Below are 22283 nucleotides of genomic sequence, written 5' to 3' on the forward strand. Positions count from 1 at the left end.
TAAAACTATATATTTAAAAAATATTAATGTCAATAATATCTGAATAAAAAGCTGGAAAAAACATTGAATTAATAACCTCTCCATTTCAACCCCTGATTATATTGATGCACACACACACACACGATTATCTACATAAAATCGCACCTGCTAGAGAGCAGGTAATGTTTTAGGATAACTGAAAGTGAGTGTATATTTGCCTTTTTAAAAATTAGAATTGTGATTACATTTATATGTTCTAGGGTATCTGGAATCCAAGCCTCAAGGATTGAGAATACTACCCAGGGAAAAAGATGTTAAATTGAACTATAAGGCTACTTTACAACTTTGATGTATAGACTCAGTTTAATAAAAGCTAGATAATCAGCAAGGATGAAAAAATGAATTCTTGAAATATGCCTCATAATGATATGGATGGGATAAAAGCTGCCAAAACAGTGTTCAAAGCAAGTTCTCACAAATTCTGAGTATTGTAACTATGTTCACACTGAAAATATATATTTTAAAAATACCACTTATTATTTCAAGCTTTAACCCACCATTCTAAAACCATAATGCCTAGAGTAACAAGTAACAACCCCTACTGGCCAGTCTACTTTCCGACTGATGCTAAAGGATACAGGAGAAAGGATGAGTTCACTGACACAGTTGTAAGCACAGGGGCAGGAACAGTTTTCCAACACTGCATTCAGCTGCAATATTATTTTTGGTCATTTGGCTTCTGCAATGATCCTCCTAAAGATCTTAGCATATTTCACTTTTATGAAGACAAGTTTTAATAAATGTATTAGAATTTAAAATTTCTTGGCAGGGCATCTGGGTAGCTCAGCAGGTGGAGGAGCACCTGCCTTTGGCCCAGGGCATGATCCTGGAGTCCCAGGATCAATTCCCATATCAGGCTCCCTGCATGGAGCCTGCTTCTCTCTCTGCCTATGTCTCTGCCTGTCTCTGCCTCTGTCTCTGTCTGTCTGTCTGTCTCTCTCTCTTTCTTTTTTTTTTTTTCTCTCTCTCTTTCTCATGAATAAGTAAATAAAATCTTTTTAAAAATCTTGGTAATATTTAAAAATCAACTGATAAAATTAATTTTGCTCAAATTAAAAAGCTTTTCCTTAGTATTGCTTTCTGAAGAGGTAAAATTTTCCAATGATATTTGAAAACTTTGTTGCCTGCTCTAAGTTAAGCGGCCAAAGCAAAGAATGAACACAGTGAGGGTGTGCCATCGTAGTGCTAATTTATATGACAAAAATAAACGAGAGGTAAAGTAAGCAACATGTTGACATATCCAGCTTATACACCCTACATTTTGCCTACTTGCAAAGTGGCATATACAATTCTGGACTTTTGCATAAACAACATGCAAATGTCCCTCTTTATGGCATGCTCTGGATAATTGACTTGTACTTTCAGAGCTAAAAATTAGGTAAATAAACTTGTGCCCAAAGAATCTGTCATGCAAGTCTATTAATTTTCCATATCAAGATATCCAGGAATGGAACAGAACTCAGAGTCTAGAATAAATCACATGAATAGAGATATTCTTACTTCTTCCTGGCCCACTGTATCTCTCTTGCCTTCCGTTCATGTCTGTAAAAATCAGATTAAAATGAACTGAGGGTGGTTCATTTTAGATAAGAAAGAAGATGCTGTACTACTGTAGTACAGAAGAATGTTGTGGCCTAGGGATAGGCATCGAGGTTTTTCTGTCTGCTTAGGGTTGCCATATTTATGGACATTACGTATGATGGCAGATTGCATTCTTGTTCCCAACAATCCACTCCTTTTTCTATAAGCACACTTGCTGAGTGAACTTACAGGCCTTCGGGTAGAGGATATATTGCTTTGCCCCATTGTCCAGGTGGCCATGAACTTGCTTGGATCAGTGAAAAATGAATGGAAGGGACAGTATGTCATCTCAGAGTGAAAAAAATCTAAAAAGCACCATGTGCTTCTACCAGCTTCTTGCTCTTTTCCAACAACTCCACGTAGGACTTGTTCCTTTAGAATGGATCCCAGAATGGGAAGACACATGGAGCAGAACTGCCTACTAGCTGTCACCAAGATAACAAAGCAAGAGACATACGTTTGGAATTTTAAGCCACTGTGACTGGGGCTTCTTGTCACTATAGTGAAGCAGATTGCTACAGAATTCTTGATCTAATTGTAAAAAAGATTAACAAAAGAAGCCCCAGCTTAAGGGGCCTGCTTCTCCTCCCCAATAAACCTCATTTTCTTTGAGCATTAGGTTGAGAGTCCATCAGACAGCAACAGTAGCAACTCCATGATCATCCATGATCATTGACCCTACCAGCTGCTCCTTACAGAAGATTTCACTGAACCCACGCCTCCATTTTCTTCCAGTGAATCTACTGGTTCAGCTCATTGAAAAGACCGTAAAAACAAGAAAATACTTTGAAGGAGAGAAACTATTCGATATCATCTCAGGGGAAATCTTGGGCAGTTCAAATTTCTCTGAAAACCTTACCTGTCAATGAGCAAGGTAAGGGGGAAAGAGCAGGTATATGTAACATCTGGACCTTATTTTTTACCAACAATGGAACAGATGGAGTGATTATCTCTAGCCTTACATGCACTGACCCTGAATATCTGTTATTTGTCAAAACAGTTTGAATGCTTTTGGTTTTGGTTTCCCACACATATGATCAGATTATTCATAGAGTTTACTTTTGAAAAGACTTAAAATGAAAAATCATGAAAATTAAACACCACTAGTACATTGAGAGGGTGCTATTCCTAAAATAATTTTATAAATTCAAAAGAAAAAAAAAGCGTTCTTTTATGGGAATAACATTTACTCTTTTTAATTGTATCTTAAAAATCAAGGAATCAGCCTCAATGAAGAGAACTTAATCTGTACTTATTATTTTATAATTTAATTTTATAAAATTTCGTATGTCAGTGAGGTAAATATGAAAGACAGGCAGAGCAGAGTGAGAGTTCCAAATTCCAGAAAGATAACTTTTACTTCTACAATTTATTATTTTTCTTCCTTTCAAAATAGGGTTTATAATTGCAGATATTTCTATTTTTACTGAAATCTGATAAAGAAGGCACTTAATGTACAAAAAGAAAAAGACATCTTGGATTCTTTATGATTAATTTCAGCTAGAAAATGTTAACCCTAGCTGAATGTGCCCTAGGCTTAAAGAAAGTATTTATTACAAGCCAATGCTTCATATTAAACATTGTGGTTTTTCTCCCCAAAACTTCTAGAACAAACATATTCATTTGCTTAATCACTTACATAGAAAATAAGTTTTAGAAATTATCCATCTTATTTCCACTGATATTTTTCAAATAGAAAATCAAATTTAAGTCTTTTCTTTGTCACTTGAAAGAAATATTGACTAATCTTATTTAATCTGTCTGATGCTTGCTTGGTTATGTTTTGATATTTCTAACTATTTATATTTTCTGAGCAAATGAACTATTTTACCATATGTTCAGTCTCCCACAGAATCTTACACGATCACCTAAATAATGGCATCTATGAAGTAGAATGATCTATTTATAAATGAATTGCATTTCCAGTATCATTACTGGCAACATATTCCTTAACAACTGCTATGGAGACAGAAAGTATCAAAATATACAGCGGAAATTTGAACCCCATCAAGCCAGCGGCCTGACAAAGGTTAGCAGGATAACGAAACATTCAGCTCTGCTTCTTTTCTTACGTTTGTCTCATCTCCATGCACAGCAGGAAATGTCTCCTTTTTGCCCCCTCCTTCATATTCTAAAAAAGGATGTACTGCTTTGTTTTAAAATTGAAGCCAAAGTAACCAATGTTTCCCTGTTTTTGAAAGCATTTCCTTCATTCTGATGTACTTTAGTCATAATGTTGAAAAGAACTTTTGTAGAGTCAATGAAAGTTCTGATGCCAATAGCAATGTTCTATTCTTTTTTGCTCCCTAAGTTCCCAAGGACTGATATATATAAATGCTATAGAACCTTACACGTGGATTTTATCCCCCATTCCATCAAACAAAATTAATCATCTTGTTTATTTACATTTTTGTAGTGAGAGTGAAGTAGACATTTCATGCCATAGAATGTGGCTGTCATGTTGGCCCAGCTGAGCTCACAACACAAATAAATTTGTAAGTGACCAAGATGCTATGTATTAATATATTTATTTTGACAGCATAAATCATCTAGTATTTTGACAAGTGTAAATCATTTCATAAGAGCTTTCATACATATTACTTTAGTTTAGCTTAGGAACTAGACAACAGCTGGTTCATCAACAGCCTTGTCTTCTGTGTTAAGAATTTAGATTTTTATCTAACAGTCACTGAGAGCTATTGAAGGACTTTAAGTACTTAGTTTCATTTCAGAAAGATTTCTTTGACAGGCATAAAGCAATAGTGTCCAAAGTGACATATGCACATGCTTCTCTCTCTTTCTCTGTCTCTCATGAATAAACAAATAAATCTTTAAAAAGGGGGGGAGGACACCTGGGTGGCTCAGCGGTTGGGTGTCTGCCTTCAACTCAGGTTGTGATTCCAAGATCCAGGATAGAGTCCCACTTCAGGCTCCTGTGAGAAGCCTGCTTCTCCTTCTGCCTATGTCTCTGCCTCTCTCTGTGTGTCTCTCATGAATAAATCTTTAAAAAAAAAAGAGAGAGAGATGCACATGGTAGAGAGTATACCATCAAGGCTGTCCCCTGGGTATGAGAAGAAAACACAAAAGTGTGTATGTGTGTGAATGTATACATAAGTATACATGTGTTTGTATGTATAATCCTATTTAATTTTGATATTTGTTTTAAATTTTGCATATTATATGTATATATTTAAAATCATACCTATCTAAACAAACATACTAGTTCATGTTCAATCTTTGTTTTTTCCTTTTCTGATGACATTTAAAATGATAAAATTTAGAATCTATTAACAAATGAATCGGGAGCAGAAAATTAGTGAGAAAAAAAAGAAAATTAGTGAGAGGACTATGTAAATAGTCCAAATAAGAAAAAAGAAAATTAGGGCCTGAATGAAGGCATCAGGAATTAAGAAGAGAAGGGAGATGCATGCATATTCCTATGAGAAAGAAATGATGATGCTTGATTAAACGTGAATAGAAAGGATAAAGGAGAATGAGCCTGGGGTGCACATCAGATAGTTTGATGGAGCTCCAAGTTGAGAAGAGAATTATCCAACAGGTGCCCTAGAATTGGGAATAAGAAACAAAGATTTTTTTTTGTAAAAATTTAGGGAAACTATAGCAGATAGGGGAGAGATGCAAAGAGAAAAATAAATGTGTAAATCTCCAGACTTATGCCTACTTACCTCCACAATAATGATGCACTTTTGTCTGTTTTATGTATTGAAGTTTTGTGCAATATTTCATTTGTAAAAAGGGGTTTCCTGGCTTTTAAATGAAATAAAATTAGGAAATTATTGCTATCTGGTTCAGTACCTAAATCCGAGAAATCAACATTTTAAGGGCAGGGAAAAATACACAAAAGATGAATAATGTCTGTAAATAAAGACTACGGAGCTAATCTATTTGTGTTTAAAATAAATCACCTTTTTATTTTTTTTTTATTTTTTTTTTTAAATCACCTTTTTAAATGGCAAGGAAAATTCTATCCATTATACTAAGATGAACACACATCCCTAATTATCATTTTTTGGATAGAATCAATTTTCTGTGGACAGAACTTTTTGGAATGCCATCCCATCTCCAAAACAGATACTGCTAATGCCTACAAGAAATCAAATTGTGAAGCCATATACCTAATCACCAATATAAGGCAACTATACTTTCCATTATCATGACTGCTCACCCTTCTACAGCTACATGTCCTTCCAGAATTGGACAAAATGCTCCATATAAATAACTAAGTTGAAATGTCTCCAAAGGAATATCAACTGGTTGTCTTCCTAGAGTCTTCGTAGGGTAATTATAGTAAAACTGTCATGGTACCTTGATGTCCCTCCAGGCACTCTGGCAAGCAAGGTTTAAAAGGAAACGTGACCTTGTAATCAATAATAATGGACAGGCTTCTGTGCTTTATGTTAGTATAGTTGCTAGAGCAATGTTACAATACTCCAAGGATTGTTATTGATGCTGACATTCCAAACAGAACTCAAAGTCAAGGGAATAATTATCTTACTTTCCTGTGCATATACTTTTTCTGCCGCGGGTCACCGAACCTTTTATTTTTTCCAACATAAAATTTCTATCCAAAAAAGAAATCTAATACAATTGAGGACAAAGACTATAATAGTATTACATTCAGAAGAATCCCTTCTGAGGCTCTCTAGCAGAGTGCTCTGATTGGATAGTATACATATTGCCTATGTGCAGAAGCACAATTATTATAGCAAAATTTCACGTGGAGATTATCTAAAATAATCTAATTTACAATTAATATCAAAAGGACTAATTCCCCCACTATTCCCTGGAATCTGAAACAGTTCAATGGGCCTTTCTGTAAAAATAATGGTATCAACGATACCTCCAAAAATATTATTTTAGAAAAAGGACTATGGAATCCTATAAACTTGCTCACTATTTGCTAAACATAGTCCCAAATCTTTTGGAATTTTTCAATAAGCAATAAAGGGACTCTGCCCAAGCAAGTTTTTTTTTTTTTTTTTAATATTCCAAGGAGGAGCCAAACAGCTCAGTCACTGTATTTGGATGCAGCTGTTGTACATTTTATTCATAGGAATGCATAGCATGGCTTACTGTTGCTGAAGAAGACTGCTGAAAGGCAGTTTGTTTTTTTTTTAAGTAAGCAACTGAATTATAAAAGGTCCTAGCAATAATAGATCTCACAATACCTTTCAATTTTGCCCTCTCAACCCTCTTGATTTTTGGATTCCAAGAAGAAAGGAACTTATAAGGCTTATAACTATGTGAGGGACATGACAGACGCTACTGGCCATGCCTGCTGTCAGAGTAAAATCTGTGTCTTCCTTATTAATATTCAAATTCTTTTCACGGTGATGGACCATGGCACCCTCTTCAGATTGCAGGCACACAGTTTCACTGCATGTCTGAAGCATATGTAAGGAAGGGCCTAGGTGCTGTGCAGAAGAATCATGTGTTTGTCTGGACCAGCCTACAGCATAGGAAATGCCAAAATGAACAACAGAAACAGAGCAATTCCATGAAATAGACATTGTGACGGAATATTACATTCCAATATAACTTCCTGTCCAATTCAAAAATTTAATTTGCCAACCAAAGCCTGTTTAGCAGAACATACACATTGTCAGTTAGCCTGAGAATCTTTACTAGGCTTGCCTAGCTTCCCTGCCAGAAACAGTTATTATAGATCGGAAGACAATATATCTTTGATTCAACCCTCCTCTGGGGGCTTCTTCACCCGGAGGCCTTGGCAATCACAATTATAAAAATGAAGTGAAAATGAAAACTTCATATCTTGCATCAGGTGGCTTCAAGTAATAGAAAATTATGATTCTTCTGGGTTAAAAAATGAGGAAATAACAAATTTTAGCTACCACAATGTCCAGAGACAGGTGACTGCAGGTGTGGTTAAAGTGGCATGGTGGTGACATCAAGGAAGTGCATCCTTTCCATCTTTCTGCTCCACATCCTCTACATGCCAGGATCTCTCTGCTCTGACTCGTTCCCCTGGAGACCCACAATAGCACTGAGAAAAATTGCAGACAGGATAGAGCAGAGCAAATGTTCCCCTGAACATCTTTAAGAAGACTTCCAGAAAACTTATCCCATACCTGTTTCATAAGTGTGCCACCTGCCCAGGTTGGACGATACCTGACTGCTCCTCATCCACCTTTTAACAACAGTACTGAATGTGATTTGAAATCAAATCCCCATCAGTGTGTGTTTAATAAAAAGTGTTGCAGAAGGTAGGAGTCACTAAAATCCCTCTTACTGAATTCCAAATAGTGCCACAATGTATCAGTCAGGTTGACATAATGATTGGATAACCATTGCTTATCTCCTCTTCCATGAAACTCTCCTAGAGTTTGTAGGACATCATACTCTCTGGCTCTCCTCCTACTGCTTTATCTGCTCAGTTTGTCTCACTTCACTAGCTTCACATCTGCTTCCTACTCTCTTTTAGAAGATTCAGCTCCAAGCCCTCTTTTATTTCTAAAATCTCTCTCAGCAACTTCAATGGCTTCAGATAGCACGACAATATGAATATTTTTCTAATTCATACCCTCACTCTGATCTCTCTTCCAATTTAGGGATAAGTTGGAATATACCTTAGGATATCACCTTAGGGATAACCACTTGTATCACCTGTGTACACTCAAACCCAACAAATCATTCTGCTTCTCCCCCCGAGTTAGTAGCTTCACCTGATTTCTCCATTTCTCTTTCTGCTTCATCATTCCCCCCAGTCATTCAGGCCTGAACCTGAAACTCATCTCAGGTGTCTCACTCTTTCTCAACTGCCATATTAATTGGTATAATACAATATAATATCTTTGAGATAGCTCTAATATCTGTCCCTGAGCTTTTCCCTTTATCACGAAACTTAACTCCACGTTACCTCTTATTCCATCAAATCCAACAGTCTTAATGTTTCTTAGACCACACACCCAGTCTGTGCTCTCCTGAAACCATTCCAGATGAATCCTCCTATGGCACTGCATCAACATCTGCCTGCTAATTCACTCCATCTTGTACTTGAATTCACTGGCCCACTGGCTCTTTCCCCAAATTGCACCATGCTTGCTGTTTCTATGCCTTCCTGCAGTGTTCTATTGTCTTTCTGTAATTTAGCTGTCCCTGCATCTGTGGAAATCCTACCCATCTTAAACCTCAGAGAGTTTAGAAGAAATGTATCCTTAAGATGGTATATGATGACCACAGTGGCATTATTAGGTTTCTGTGTCATTTATTAACTGATATTGAGCAAACACTTCAATTCTATGAGATTCAGATACTTCTCTATAAATGGGGAAAGAGGATACTACTTTCTCTGCCTTGTGTTAGGACAACTGAAATTAACAGAAATTCTAAATGAGATGAATATATAAAAGCAAGTGTAAAAGCTAACATGCTAATGCAAAGTGCTACTATTAGCATCTTCTTTAATATATGCATTCACAGTATGTATATAAGGCCTCCTTCTGGGATTCTACTTATGGTCATCACATTTATGATCAATGTTGATGATGACTTCTCTCCTAGTATTAGTTTAGCCACTTAAAAACAGGCCTCGTTGATTCTTTGGGAATGTAGGTTCACATTTAGAAGGCAATAAGAGATTCAGAAACTGTATGATATATTTAGTTAAGGTATGAAAGAAATAAAAGACATTAGTTGTAATGCCATGATCATATGGAAGATTCCCTTTATTCCTTTATTGAAAATGCAAATAATTATTTTAATACTCCATATAAGTGCATAATTTGAAATAAATATTTATGTAAATATTTTTTTACGTAAATATTCACTGAGGAATTGATCTTTTATTCATGCTAAAGTTACCTGGCTATCCCTTGAAAAACTAGTTTTACACTAACGTATGCCATGAATGTTTAAGATTCAACTATTTCTGGAGAGTTGCAGTTACATGCTAGGCATAATAAGATGCCATGGGCCTACTGAGAGTCCTGGTCTAGGAGACTGCTTTTAGGATTTAAAATACTTCCAGGGAAATATCTAAAACCACAGTATTCATTCCATATTTGATGTTACAATATGGAATGAATCTTATGGGCCATAAGATTTTTTTCTCTTTCTTTTTTTTTTCTTGTTCTTTTCTTTCTTTCCTTTTTTTTTCTTTTTTTGCAAGCCTGAAGATCCCTCCCACAGCCTTACAATTTTCTATCCATTTTCATCCTTTTTTTTCAGTTGATAATGTTAACACATTAAATAAATTTAAGTCTGATTCTGCCAATCATTTAAAACATAAAATTTGGGGGATCATCTAATTTGACCCTTAATTTTACATATGTGGTTCCATAACAAAGCACACTGTCCATTCACTAAATGTTCCCTAAGTTTGACTTTCACATTATGCAAAATTAATTAGTGCTCTACTCTGTCAATTCTACGGTGTACCCCCATCCACCAGATCCGGAAAAAGCAGTGGCAGGTTCATTAAAAAGAACACAGCATTATGGTAAAGAGCACATATTTAATTACCTGTTTCTCAGTTTCCTCATCTAAAAACAGGGAATAACAAGGGTGCGTCTAACTCTAGTTGTTGTGAAGATGAAATCAGGTTAATACATGCAAAATGCTCAGAGCAGTACTTGACATATAAGTACTCTGTAAGCATCAGCTACTATCATATTTGTTGGGTTTGTTTTCTTATCATTACAGGATTTCATTATTTCAATGCATGTGGTGAGCAGGTTTCCACCCTTGGTAAAGCTAAGAGCATGGCCATGATCACCCTCCTTTGAGTTGCAGGATCAAAAGAAGAAATTATCAAAGATTCAAATGGCACTCAGGCTGGCAGAGTGCCATGACAAAGAGCAGTAACTCCTCTATTTCAAGGATGGATAACTTCTGTTTGGCCAGTGTGATTTTTTTTTCCAGTTGTGGAAATGACTTTGCATTGAATGGTAGGCGATGAAAATACAGAATGGTATATAGGGGTTGACAAAGACAGCAATCATGATAATTAGTTATCCTTCCAATCAACAGAGAAATCAAATATTGGCTTATTCTTTTTCTATTAAAAAATATTTTTCACATTAAAAGCACTAGCCATGGAATATTTGGCAAATGCTGGAATTTCTTGTCCCCAGACAAGATTATTTAATTATTTCTAAATTATTAAAATCTTCATTTCTAAGAGAACTTGCATTTAAGTAATATTATTCTTACTCTCGGGATCTTTAAGAGATCTGAGTTGTTCATTATCTCTATAGCACACTCTTGGAGATAAGATGCTTCACATATTCATGGACTCTCCCTGAATCTTGGAAAGTCTTCAGGCAAAACGGCAAAGCTATAGTCCAAGTTGAGGCAGAGCCTCATTTCTGCCAACAATATCATGCCTGGCCAGGCCTGAAAAGTTTTGCCAAGACCACACAGATAGACTCGATGGTAAGTTGGAGCTATAATTCTTTCTGCAACTGGAAGCCATTCTGAACTCTTGCCTAAAGTTGGAGACAGTGAAGAGGGGCCAAAACCAGAAACCATTAAAGCTTAGAAATAATTATTATGAAAAACCAACAAGCATTTACCTAATGATTCCCCAGAGCCACTCCTAGAAGAAGGAATGAAAAGGAAAAGTTTACACCACCCACAACACAAAGATTCAATGCAGTCAATGAACCAAAGAAGAAAAACCCAGTTCTGAAATTTTATTTTATTTTTTTCAGTTCTGAAATTTTATAACGTGGTACTCCTCCCTTCAAATTTCTGATTAGTTGGCCACACTGTTATAATGTAGTCAAACATATAATTGGTTTTATGCATGTATCCTTAAAATATCAACACCAATTAAAATCACCACACTGAGAAACATTGTCATCAGGCATTCTTTTTGCAAAATCTACTTTAATTTTTATTATTGAAAAATTTTCACCTCTATGTCCACAAAGGAAATTGTTTAATATCATGTGATACAAAAAGTCCAGGATGCATCACAAATTAATCTCTCTAGCATATAATCACTGTATATGTAAAAAGAAAGGGTGACATGTGATGTTTAAAATCCTTTCTGGTTCTAAAATCCTATGAAAGAGGTATTTTTCTCAAGTGGCAGAAGAGAGAGAAGGATGTTTAATATTCTGAGCTCCTCATAACCACAACTTCCCAGACCTAACCACTGAGCCTATGCATTTATTGACAAAGAGCTTTGAAATCAGAAATGAAAATGGGCCACATATTGTGTTTTAGTCTACTGATGTCTTAGGTACACGAAATTACTGCATTTCTATTTTCTCCATCTCCAAAATAAGGACACTGAAAAGACATCCTCTGAGTCCCTCTTGACTTAATTTTCCAAACCTACGATTTTATAACAATAAATAGCACTTCCTCCAGAGGAGTCTTCTACTCTACCAAGTGTAAATCTTTGCTCAGGGAGGTTAAATGGACACTAGAGACTTCCCTGTGCCCCAAGGGATATGGCCAGGCTTCGCTGGGTGGGGCAGTAAATGGCCCATGACTGTCTGCCTATCCCTGGGCAGAATGCAATTTCCTTTACTTGGTTTGTTGAAAATGACTGTAAACTTTACAACATTCACCAGTATTCCTAGTCTTTAATACATGGCTCACTAAGACCCAGATTTGCAAGCAGGCACAATATGTTTCCTTGTTTCTGATGAGTTTTGGAAAGTAAAACAAAACCTTCTGAATTACCTCTTAAAGGCATACTTCAAGTTTGTCCTCAATAATGATTGTTTCCTTGACATTTTACAATGCCAATAATTAATCCCTTTTCAAATGCAAAGTAACATGTGCTAACTGTAGATTTGATGACTTTAATCAATCAAAACGCTATGGGAAGTACATCTGTCTTATCCTCTTCCTGGCTTCTATGTGAACTGCCCTGATGAATTCTCGAGCAGCTTCCTTCTATGGGGAAGCATGATGCCATCTAGTGATCCGATAGGAAATCACATCTCTTAATTTTCCCTCTGGACTAGGTAGCAGTACAATAAGGAATTGGGACTACACATTAGAATGGAAAAAAGAGAAACAGAATAGAAACGGCTCAGGCAGGAACTTTTACCTAATCGTTTGGTATTTATGTCATTCTGCAGAGTCATTACTAAAAATTACGGATATAACAATATGAACGTGGCACTCTCACTCTCTTCAACCTACCATTGTGAAAGTCACAGTTTGCAAAATAAATGTCTTTACGTGGAACATTTAAGATCAATAAACTAGGTCTTTGTTCATTAAAAGTTAACGGGACTTTTTATTTTTTTGGACTTTTTAAACATAATTCCAAACACTGCACTGTAAAATACATGTACTTAAAATTAAGTCATTTTATTGACTTTAAGTGATACCCTGCTAAGACGCTATTAAATTGTTGAACATTCAAAAACACAGGAAAATCTTAGATGTAATAAATGGAATGCTATTTAAAGAGTAAAAAGTTCCTCAGTAGGGAACCAAAAATTGTTCCTCATTGTTAGGAAAAAGAACCCGACTGTATTTCTAGTTTTATCAGAGTATTACGGCAGGTATCAAGGATAAGATATACTTGTCTGGGCCAGGATAGATGTCCACAATATCTTGGCTGATTATGTACACTTTTTTCCCTCTGGAAAATTCTACAAATACAAGGAACATGTATGATGCATCTTTTCATCTCCATCTACCACCGGCCCTCCATTTGTCAGTACAACAACTAGTGTGTCATAGGGACTTATTTATAGCTCGTCAATCATGGTTTGGGAGATTTTTATTCACAGTGGGAAAAAAATGCTCTCTCTGCTATGCTTTATTGCTTTTCTTCCAAGATGTTCTTTCTATAAGTTGTGCTTTGACTTGTTTGAAATGCACCCTGCTGGTTCCTAAAGTCTTTTGCACCTGTGTCCAAATGGCCTCCCTTTCATGAGTTATCCCTTTAATAGGCAGGTAACTATAGTTAATGCACCACTTGGTGAATTGGATACACACAAGGATGGAAATGAGGAACTCTTAATTATTTGTGTTTTCAATGGTAGTATTAATATTCTATTATAAGGAGATTTCAGTCGTATAACACATATAGTATTATTTACAGTTTAAAACCAGAGTTTTTGGAATGAGATTGGACAACAATGCATTGCGTACTGTTGTGTGGCTCACAAAAAAATGTACTTTATTTTCAAATATTGCAAAGGAAAACTCCATAATCATACTTGCTATCCAGTGACTTCTAGGTAAATCACAGCATATATGTGTCAACCTCAACTATATAGTATCTATACCTGCACTCCAACTAAGTATAACTAGGTTTTCACTGTGGTGTATAATGAACTTCAGTGAGACTAGTCAGATAGCTTATTTACCAAATAAATATTCCAAAAATATTTAATTTCTCTTTAGAATAAAATTCAAAAAAGTTAGATTTATCTTTCTCTGGGATTGCTGAGTTGGGATTCAAATCAGTAATTTGAAGTCAGTAACTTCTCCATAATGGTAAATTTCTCATGACACCACTCCTCCCCAAGTACAGGCTGTCACAGGATAGGAAGAAATTCCTTTTCACCAATACCACCACGAGTACCTAATGCTCACCCATACAACTCCCACTCATAAAGTCATGACTATTTGTCTCTAAGGTAATTAAGTGTATCTGTGGGCTACAGCCCAAGAGTTAAAGAGTTATCATTACCTCCTCATTTACAGGTGTTCAAAGGATATGAAATGAGTGTGGACAAATAAAATGTCATGATATACATGGCAACAAGTTAAGCGGTGTTTGTAATGGAAACCAAAAGGACCTCAAAGCCCCATGACCTGGATTCAAGTCTGAATCTTCTACTTTAAAGTCTGAGCAGTTCCTACTCCCTCCAAGTCCAAGTTTCCCATGTGCATACAGAGAGGCTTTCTGCTAACATTGACGAACCCAAGTTCTAATTTTGGCACATGCCACACTTTAAAGACAGGAGTAGTTTTCAAAGTAATTTTGAAATGTCTGTTAAGAAACATGCTTGTGACAAACACAAATTAAAAAGGTCACAGCGCGACCTATAAAGATTTTAAATTTAGTCAGGGTTTGGTTGCTGAGATTAGGAAGAAAGCTGTATATTCATTTCAAGCACATACTTCCGTTTTGTTAAGCAGAAGCTAGGCTTTCTAAACAGTGACAGTGCAAACTGCATTTATCTTTCAAAATAAGGAAAATAAAATCAGTTAGAAGAGGTTTTTAATGACTAGTTTTAATAAATAAATCCATATGATTGTATACATGGGAGTGTTTTCTCGGGAATGAATTTTATGCTTAGCATTGCCTTTGAGGTAGTTAACACTTTTTAGATACTTCTCATATATTTCAAAGAACCAAAAAAAAAAAAAAGAAAAAGAAAAGAAAAGACAAGACAAGACAAGACAAGACAAGACAAGAAAAGAAAAGAAAAGAAAAGAAAAGAAAAGAAAAGAAGAAAATCATCTATTCACTTATATTTCCATTTGGTCAATAAATATTTATTAAAGACCTTCTCTGTGACAAGTATAGATTTGGGGATGGTCTACTTGTATTTTGTAATGCATATTAAACTAAGAGGCAGTATTCAATTTGTAATAAGTTAATAAACCAGCATAGAGATACTAAGAAATGAGGGATTTTACAGCTCCATACAGTCCAAAGGAGCATTTCATCTACTTTAATTACCAAACGACTGTGTTTTGTAAGAAACTCAGACCAAGTATATATAAAGTATATACTTAAGTTTATATTTTAATGGATGAGAAAGCAGCAAGAAAGAAAATAAGAGAGGCCTTAAAAGGGGAAGAAGAAAAAGAAAAGAATAGCCAAAACTCCTAATACCTCAATCTTGTAAATTGAAAGAAGAATTGTTTAAAGTATATTTTAAAGTCAGTAGTTATCTGTATACATGTCCACAGAGAAGTCATAGTTAAGACAGACATTATCATTCTGCTATATACATATATGCAGAAAGACAAATGCTCTATGGAACACTTATGGAAGAATTTTAAATGTTTCTTCACTGTCCAGCAGTTTTACACCAGTGATTTAATTTATATGCTATCTATATATTCCAGGGATCTGACCTCTCTTGATCCACATAAATAGCACACCACTTAGCATTTATCTAGACTTTTCTAAGTAGAATCTTAAGGTTTTTTGAATTAATCATCTTACTGACTCTTATCACACTAAGAGAGAGAAACAGCAATCAACATGAACCATCTGGGATGAATGAGCAATGCAGAGGCACAGAAAATCACATGACACTGGCAATAATTTGCTCCCATTGTTCTTTCTCATTGTCCTTCTGAAAAAGAACAATGGGCATTGTAAACTTCTCAGAACTATGGATTATAAAGTTCAGCCAGATGCTTTTTCATATAGACAGACATAGCTGACGCATGGAGTGACATTGCTACGTGACTGCAAGACTAGTGCTGATCAACACTAATGTACCACCAGCAGAATGTACACAGAAAGAATTATAATGGCACTGAATATAAGAATTAGAAATGGAAAGGTTTTCTGAATTAGCCCTAAATCAAACAAACCACCCAGAAAATCAGATCACCCCACCACCCAGCCATTTGTCTTCTCTGACCCCTCTTGGGGTCTGACTCATTTAAGGGAATCATTTGTGACCAACTCTGTTCCCAAATCATATTGTTCACAGTATCATCCCTCCACTAAATTTTTAGTTTCTGAGGGCAAAACCTTCACTTATTTTTGTATTCTCAAGCCCTATTAAACATATAAGAAGCACCTAATAACCTAATAAATGATGAATTAAGTAAGTAAATGATCTCAAAACTGAGACTGGTTAAAACTGAGGGGCACATACAAGTCACCAAGACCTAAAGTGTTGACTTAGACCCCCAAGAAGCATTCAAATACTACAGCTTATCCCGAAAGGAATGAATAAAATTGTCATGGCTTGCTTTCAAGAAATATGTCATGTTAAAGAAAATACTTGCTAGATTGTTTTTATTGTAATATTCTTTTTAAAACTCTGTATTGTAAAATAGCTTTTTTCCAAAATTTAAGGTATAAGTTTAGTATGAGGAAATAAAAATTTCCTATAATCCTATCAGAATTGGTTTTATATTTAAATATAAATACTTAAAATTGTGTAAAGAAAAAATTAAAAAGTAAAAATGTGGGGACGCCTGGGTGGCTCAGTGGTTTAGCTCCTGCCTTCGGCCCAGGACGTGATCCTGGAGACCAGGGATTGAGTCCCACACTGGGCTCCCTGCATGGAGCCTGCTTCTCCCTCTGCCTGTCTCTGCCTCTCTCTCTGTGTCTCTCATGAATAAATAAATAAAATCTTTTTAAAAAGTAAAATTGTGTAAAGAATTATATTATGTATAGTTTTATGACAAATTTTAAAGTAAATACCTCTATTATCATTTTTTGTAAATATGCGGAAGCACTACAATTTTTAAAAGAGTGCTGATATATTCACTCCCAAATATTTGACTACTATCAACTCATTAATGAGCATCCTTACACAATTAGTTTTGCCCACTTCTCTAATTACTACTTGAGGATAAATGTCTAGCAGAGAAATTGCTACATCTAAAGAGTATGCATATTTTTAAGGCTTCCGACATGGAATACTAAAATTACCTTTGTCAGTATATACTATTTATAGTCTCAAAAAATCTACGTGTGCCCATTTCCTTACCCCTTACTTGACCTGGTTGTTTCTAATCTTGCTAACATTTTATTGTCTATTTCTAGCAAGTTTTCAAATTACTGTCAAAGAAAACTTAGCCCCGGTGGTGCAGCGGTTTAGCACCGCTTGCAGCCCAGGGCATGATCCTGGAGTCCCGGGATCGAGTCCCGCGTCGGGCTCTCTGCATGGAGCCTGCTTCTCCCTCTGCCTGTGTCTCTGCCACTCTCTCTCTCTCTGCATCTCTATGAATAAATAAATAAAATCTTTAAAAAAAAAAAAGAAAACTTAGATTAAAGCATATGCCCTCAATTTATGTTCTCTAATTTGGCAAAACTACAATAGAAGAGTTTAATATTTATTTTTAACTCATGCTACATAATGACATTATTCCTATTTGTACAGCTATATTGTAGGGGAAACGCACTAAATTTTAATCCCAATGTCGTTGAACCTGGAAATATTTTCTAGAGTATGTAAGTGTCATAGTAGCAATGGCTTAGAAGGATATTTTCCATACCAATTGAAATAAAACTAATTATCCTAATACAGTGATGACTTTTGCAATTGTAAAGGAGGAGGAGAAGTAGTAGTAGCAGTGGAGGATGAGGAGAAGAGGAGGAGGAAAGGAAATACTTTCTAGTTTATTTTGTTGCTTTTGAGCACATCAGAAACCATAAGAAATTTCACTGCAAGTGCTCTAAATAGGTAATCAGCTATATCTGTGGTTATCTTGCCTCCATAAACATTTCCTGATGATTTTGCTAACCATAATCTTGTAATAGAAATTCTCTGAATTCTACTCCAATGGAAATCCCGGATTATCCCACTCTAGACAAAGAACGAAATGTCAAATTGACAACCGTCTAGCTTCTATAATCAAGTTCTTGCCAAGTTGAGAAAAGTGATATATGAGAAAGATAATCCAAAGGCAAAGCTGAAAAGCCATTCTGCAATGTATACTAAGCTCTGTTCTAATATTAGTTCTTCAGATCGGTAATGATTTAAATTCCTATAGAAATCCTTATGTAGGATAATGGTTTCGTAGCTAGACTTGTATCAAAACTAAATATAAGAAAACATACTTACCCAAAATGAATAATGTGTTTTTGTGTATCTCACATAAAATGGCTGTTAAAGACATTGTTGCTCCAGGGTCCTGGGATCAAGTCCTGAATCAGGCTCCCCATGGGGAGCCTCATTCTCCCTCTGCCTACGTCTCTGCCTCCCTCTGTGTGTCTCTCATTAATAAATAAAAAATCTTAAAAAAAAAGTTTTAGAATTCATTATAGGAAGAAGTTTTCTCTCCTAAAGATATAAATATTATCAGGTTTCCTTACTTTACTGTTTTTAAGGAAGCTCAGATCTAAATTTAACTCCAAATACACAATGTACTTTCACATTTGTGTTTCTGACTCAGATTTCCATGGCCCTTTTATTCATTTTAAAAAATTAAGGTAGCTTACATCATTTTTTGGTAACAGAAAACATGGAAAATAAACACATAAATGATGAGATTGCTTTTATGTCCTAATCTTGATCATTCACATTGATGAAAATGACACGAGGTACAAGTAACCAGATGCTAAAACCCAGAAACCCCACATGCATTTGGAATTTACTTAGAAACATGCTTGAAAACACTCATGCACCAGCATTTGTCTTTATTTTTCTCACGTGATCCTGAAGTTTGGTCCAAGACAAAGCTCAGCTGATACTCTGACTTAAGTCATAGTTAACTACTCCAGGGGAAAAAATGGATTATCTACCTGTGTTAGCTATTTAGTGGTGCCAGGCAATTATTACTATTATGGGAATGAAATTATTAGTGCCATATTTTACATAGAAAAGATGCCACCACCCATATTGCTTTACTCAGCCCTAGTTGAAAACAAACTATATTCTAGGATTGAACAAATGTGTAATACATTGTAAATAATGGAACCAAGTCTCTCACTGTTGTAAGGAAGTTACGCAGATAAAAATGGAGAGGGACAGAAGGAACACTGTAGTATCGGACTGGAACTGGAAGTATCAGCATGAAATCACAGACATAATATACAGAGATACCTGGATATACACACAGATCTGTGTAAGTATGTTTTTGATGCACATATTTATGTTTATGAGTACATATCTACATACACTTTTTCCCAGATCTGTCTGCTTACAGGACCTGGAAGCAAAAATTCTCCAGTAGCAATGAGCATACCTATTATCTCCTCCAAATTTTTGGTTCTAAACACCATTTCCTATTAAAAGGAACCAAGAATCCTCAGAAAAGCAGCTGATTCCAAAGCTGGGGCAGGGAAAAATAGAAGACTCTTGCATATCTTGTGCCAAAAAGTAAGAAAGTGCTCAAGGAATAAGCGGGACATGTCAAAATGACAATAGACTAAGTAGAGGGAGCTCCTCCTGTCCACATCTTGGACAGTATTAGCATAAAAATAAATGTTATTAATCCACAATATTAAAGGATTACAATCCACTAAATAAAGAATCCATGAGTTGTTACAGAAACAAACAAACAGGAAGGGAATCTTCTTCCATATACTAAAACCCAACTCATAAATGAAGAAGAAATGATCACCATTAGCAAGCCATCATAAGTACTGCTTCAGGCAGAAATTATTGATGAATTCTAATTATTTGGTAAAAACCATAGCATGTGCCTCTGGATACAAGTACTCAACATCACTCCTGTAGAACTCCTGCCCAAACTGTCTGACCTGAATCTCATCCCAAGGTAACATAAAACTCACACTGAAAGATAGTCTAAAAAACAATTGACCTGCATAATTCAAAAACATCAAGGCCATAGGACACAATGAAAGTCACAGAAAGCGCTTCAGTTTAAAAGATTTAAAAAGACATGACAACCAATTGCAAGGCATTATTTTGTATTTTCTTCTGTCATAGGAACATTATTGGGATAATTATCAAAACTTGAAATCTGTAAATTAGATAAGTACATTGCTAACAGTGTTAACTTGTTAATTTTTTAGGTCATTGAACTGCAACTATGTAAGATAATTTCATTTTCCTATGAAATAGCTAAGCATCCAGAGATAAAAGGGTATTATGCCTACAACTTACTGTTAAGTAGTTCAGAAGGAAAAAGTCTACAAATATATATATTTGTGTATATGTGTGTGTAGGTAGGTAGGTAGATATGATATGATATGATATGATATGATATGATATGATAGATCAACCAATACATGGATGGATGGATGACTGGAGAGAGCAAAAACGAGAGACAGACAGTTGCAGAAAGAGAGAGAAAGGGAATTTTATAGGACCCTTGACAAAGGGAATCCAGAATTTCTTTGTGCTACTCTTGCATTTATAGTAAATCTGAAATTATGTCAAATAAAAAAGTTTTTTAAATTCCTTTGTTAGTTGAGAAAGTACTTAGACTCTGTCTGGCTTCTGATCTGCAGACCTAATTGTAATAAGTGTGTCTAATAGATTTATTTCTGAATAACAATGCACGTGTATATTTTTCCCCACCTAAGCACTTTTCAAACTGAGCTGTAGTCTGTTAGTAGGTAAAAACAATAGCATGTGATGAAATTAAATCTAATTGGTTGAATATGACCGACAATTTGAGTGAGCTTGAATAAAAGAGAGAATTTCAAAATGTATTATACTTTATAGAGCTAAGTATTTGTCTTTGATCCTTCTATTACAATTACATATAATTACAATGTATATGTTTGTGTGCCCTGAGTCTTAATGTAAAATGTTTTTCTCACTACAATTCACTATCAACAAACAAATGAAAAGACTGAGAATGATCCTCTTTTTTATTAGAAGTTTACTTTCAAGTGTATGCATATACACATTCAATTTACCATTCATTGAATCCCTTCAGTCATCTCACATTGAACAACTTCTGCTTCTCAGATACCATACTGTTGATGGCTACTCTTATCAAACTTGTCAACCTTTCTGTTCTCTTCCCCCTCTCTCTCAGAGACAGTCTTGCCTGCCGAGTTAGTAAAAGCTAATACATCTTAAAAGTACTCAACAATAGATGGGAATCCAAACTACAAATTACAGAATATTCATTTTGAGGAAAGATAGAATTCTATAGTTTTTATCCTGGTAATATAATTTTCTCAGTTTTAAGTTATTTACCCAAAAATTGTATTTAAAAGAATTGATGCCTTCCATAGCTTGACTCTGGGCATGTGTCAAAAAAATGCACAAAATAATGAGCTAACATCAAGTAAGTATACACAAAAATATTCAGAAACCACCAACTGGGATTAGTTTCAACAGCTTAGAGTCACTTTGTAAGCATGGGCTCCTCTATAAATACATGTATTTTGATAAATGTGTCTAACCTGAGTTTTTAGGCAATGACTAAAAGGCTTTATTCTAGCCTTTTCTGCTCTTGTCATAACCCAAAGATCAATTAATTTCTCTTCCACCCTGGACAACTTCCTCTTTAAATCATAATCTCTGGTAATTTGGTGAAAAATTATATAACTACCCTGTTTATAATTGTCTTCTTTAAAACAAAAATCATGGGCATAACTATAGTTCTTTAAAAATGAAATAAGGGGAACCCTGGGTGGCGCAGCGGTTTAGCGCCTGCCTTTGGCCCGGGGCGCGATCCTGGAGACCCAGGATCGAATCCCACATCGGGCTCCCGGTGCATGGAGCCTGCTTCTCCCTCTGCCTGTGTCTCTGCCTCTCTCTCTCTCTCTCTCTCTCTCTCTCTGTGACTTCATAAATAAATAAAAATTTAAAAAATAAAAAAATAAACATTAAAAAATAAATAAATAAAAATGAAATAATATATTGACTTTAGGGATTATGGATATTTAAATTTAGAATTGTCAGGTAATATTCTGGTGAATTTTATATCTAGTTTCTCAAATATTACAAAGTATTATTACCATAAAATCATGCCTTTTAATACCTTATCTATTTGAAATATAACCAGATTTTCCAACTGTGTCTTTATAAACACACAGTACAAAAAGTAAATGTACACAGAGAAGAAAATGT

The 22283-nt window shown here is 35.3% G+C and overlaps 1 protein-coding gene and 1 long non-coding RNA gene across 40 annotated transcripts in view; one reads left to right on the forward strand and one right to left on the reverse strand.

Moving 5' to 3' along the window:
- PDE4D (phosphodiesterase 4D) overlaps window positions 1-22283 on the reverse strand; it is a 1448272-nt gene that overhangs the window by 616955 nt on the left and 809034 nt on the right. Inside the window, exon 1 of one of the 34 annotated variants that reach the window (XM_072826559.1) lies at window positions 3693-10325. The exons of 32 other annotated variants lie outside the window; for them this stretch is intronic. In XM_072826559.1, coding sequence (XP_072682660.1) covers window positions 3693-3748 — 56 coding nt within the window. In that variant the 5' untranslated portion in view covers window positions 3749-10325. Of the gene's footprint in view, window positions 1-1809; window positions 2042-3692; window positions 10326-22283 lie in introns of those variants that run through there. One more of the 34 variants, XM_072826523.1, reaches the window with a different exon arrangement.
- LOC140633662 (uncharacterized) lies at window positions 2116-14667 on the forward strand. Of its 6 annotated transcripts, none has more exons than XR_012031243.1 (4): window positions 2116-2494; window positions 3463-4115; window positions 10303-11034; window positions 12702-12820. It is a non-coding gene; the product is annotated as an uncharacterized lncRNA (long non-coding RNA). The 6 variants fall into 6 exon arrangements; XR_012031247.1 differs by lacking the exons at window positions 10303-11034; window positions 12702-12820 and adding an exon at window positions 14287-14667 and having other exon boundaries at window positions 2128-2494; window positions 3463-3649; window positions 4037-4115; XR_012031246.1 differs by lacking the exon at window positions 12702-12820 and having other exon boundaries at window positions 2128-2494; window positions 3463-3649; window positions 4037-4115; window positions 10857-11454.

The sequence above is a fragment of the Canis lupus genome, chromosome 5, assembly GCF_048164855.1.
Source record: "Canis lupus baileyi chromosome 5, mCanLup2.hap1, whole genome shotgun sequence".
NCBI lineage: Eukaryota > Metazoa > Chordata > Mammalia > Carnivora > Canidae > Canis > Canis lupus.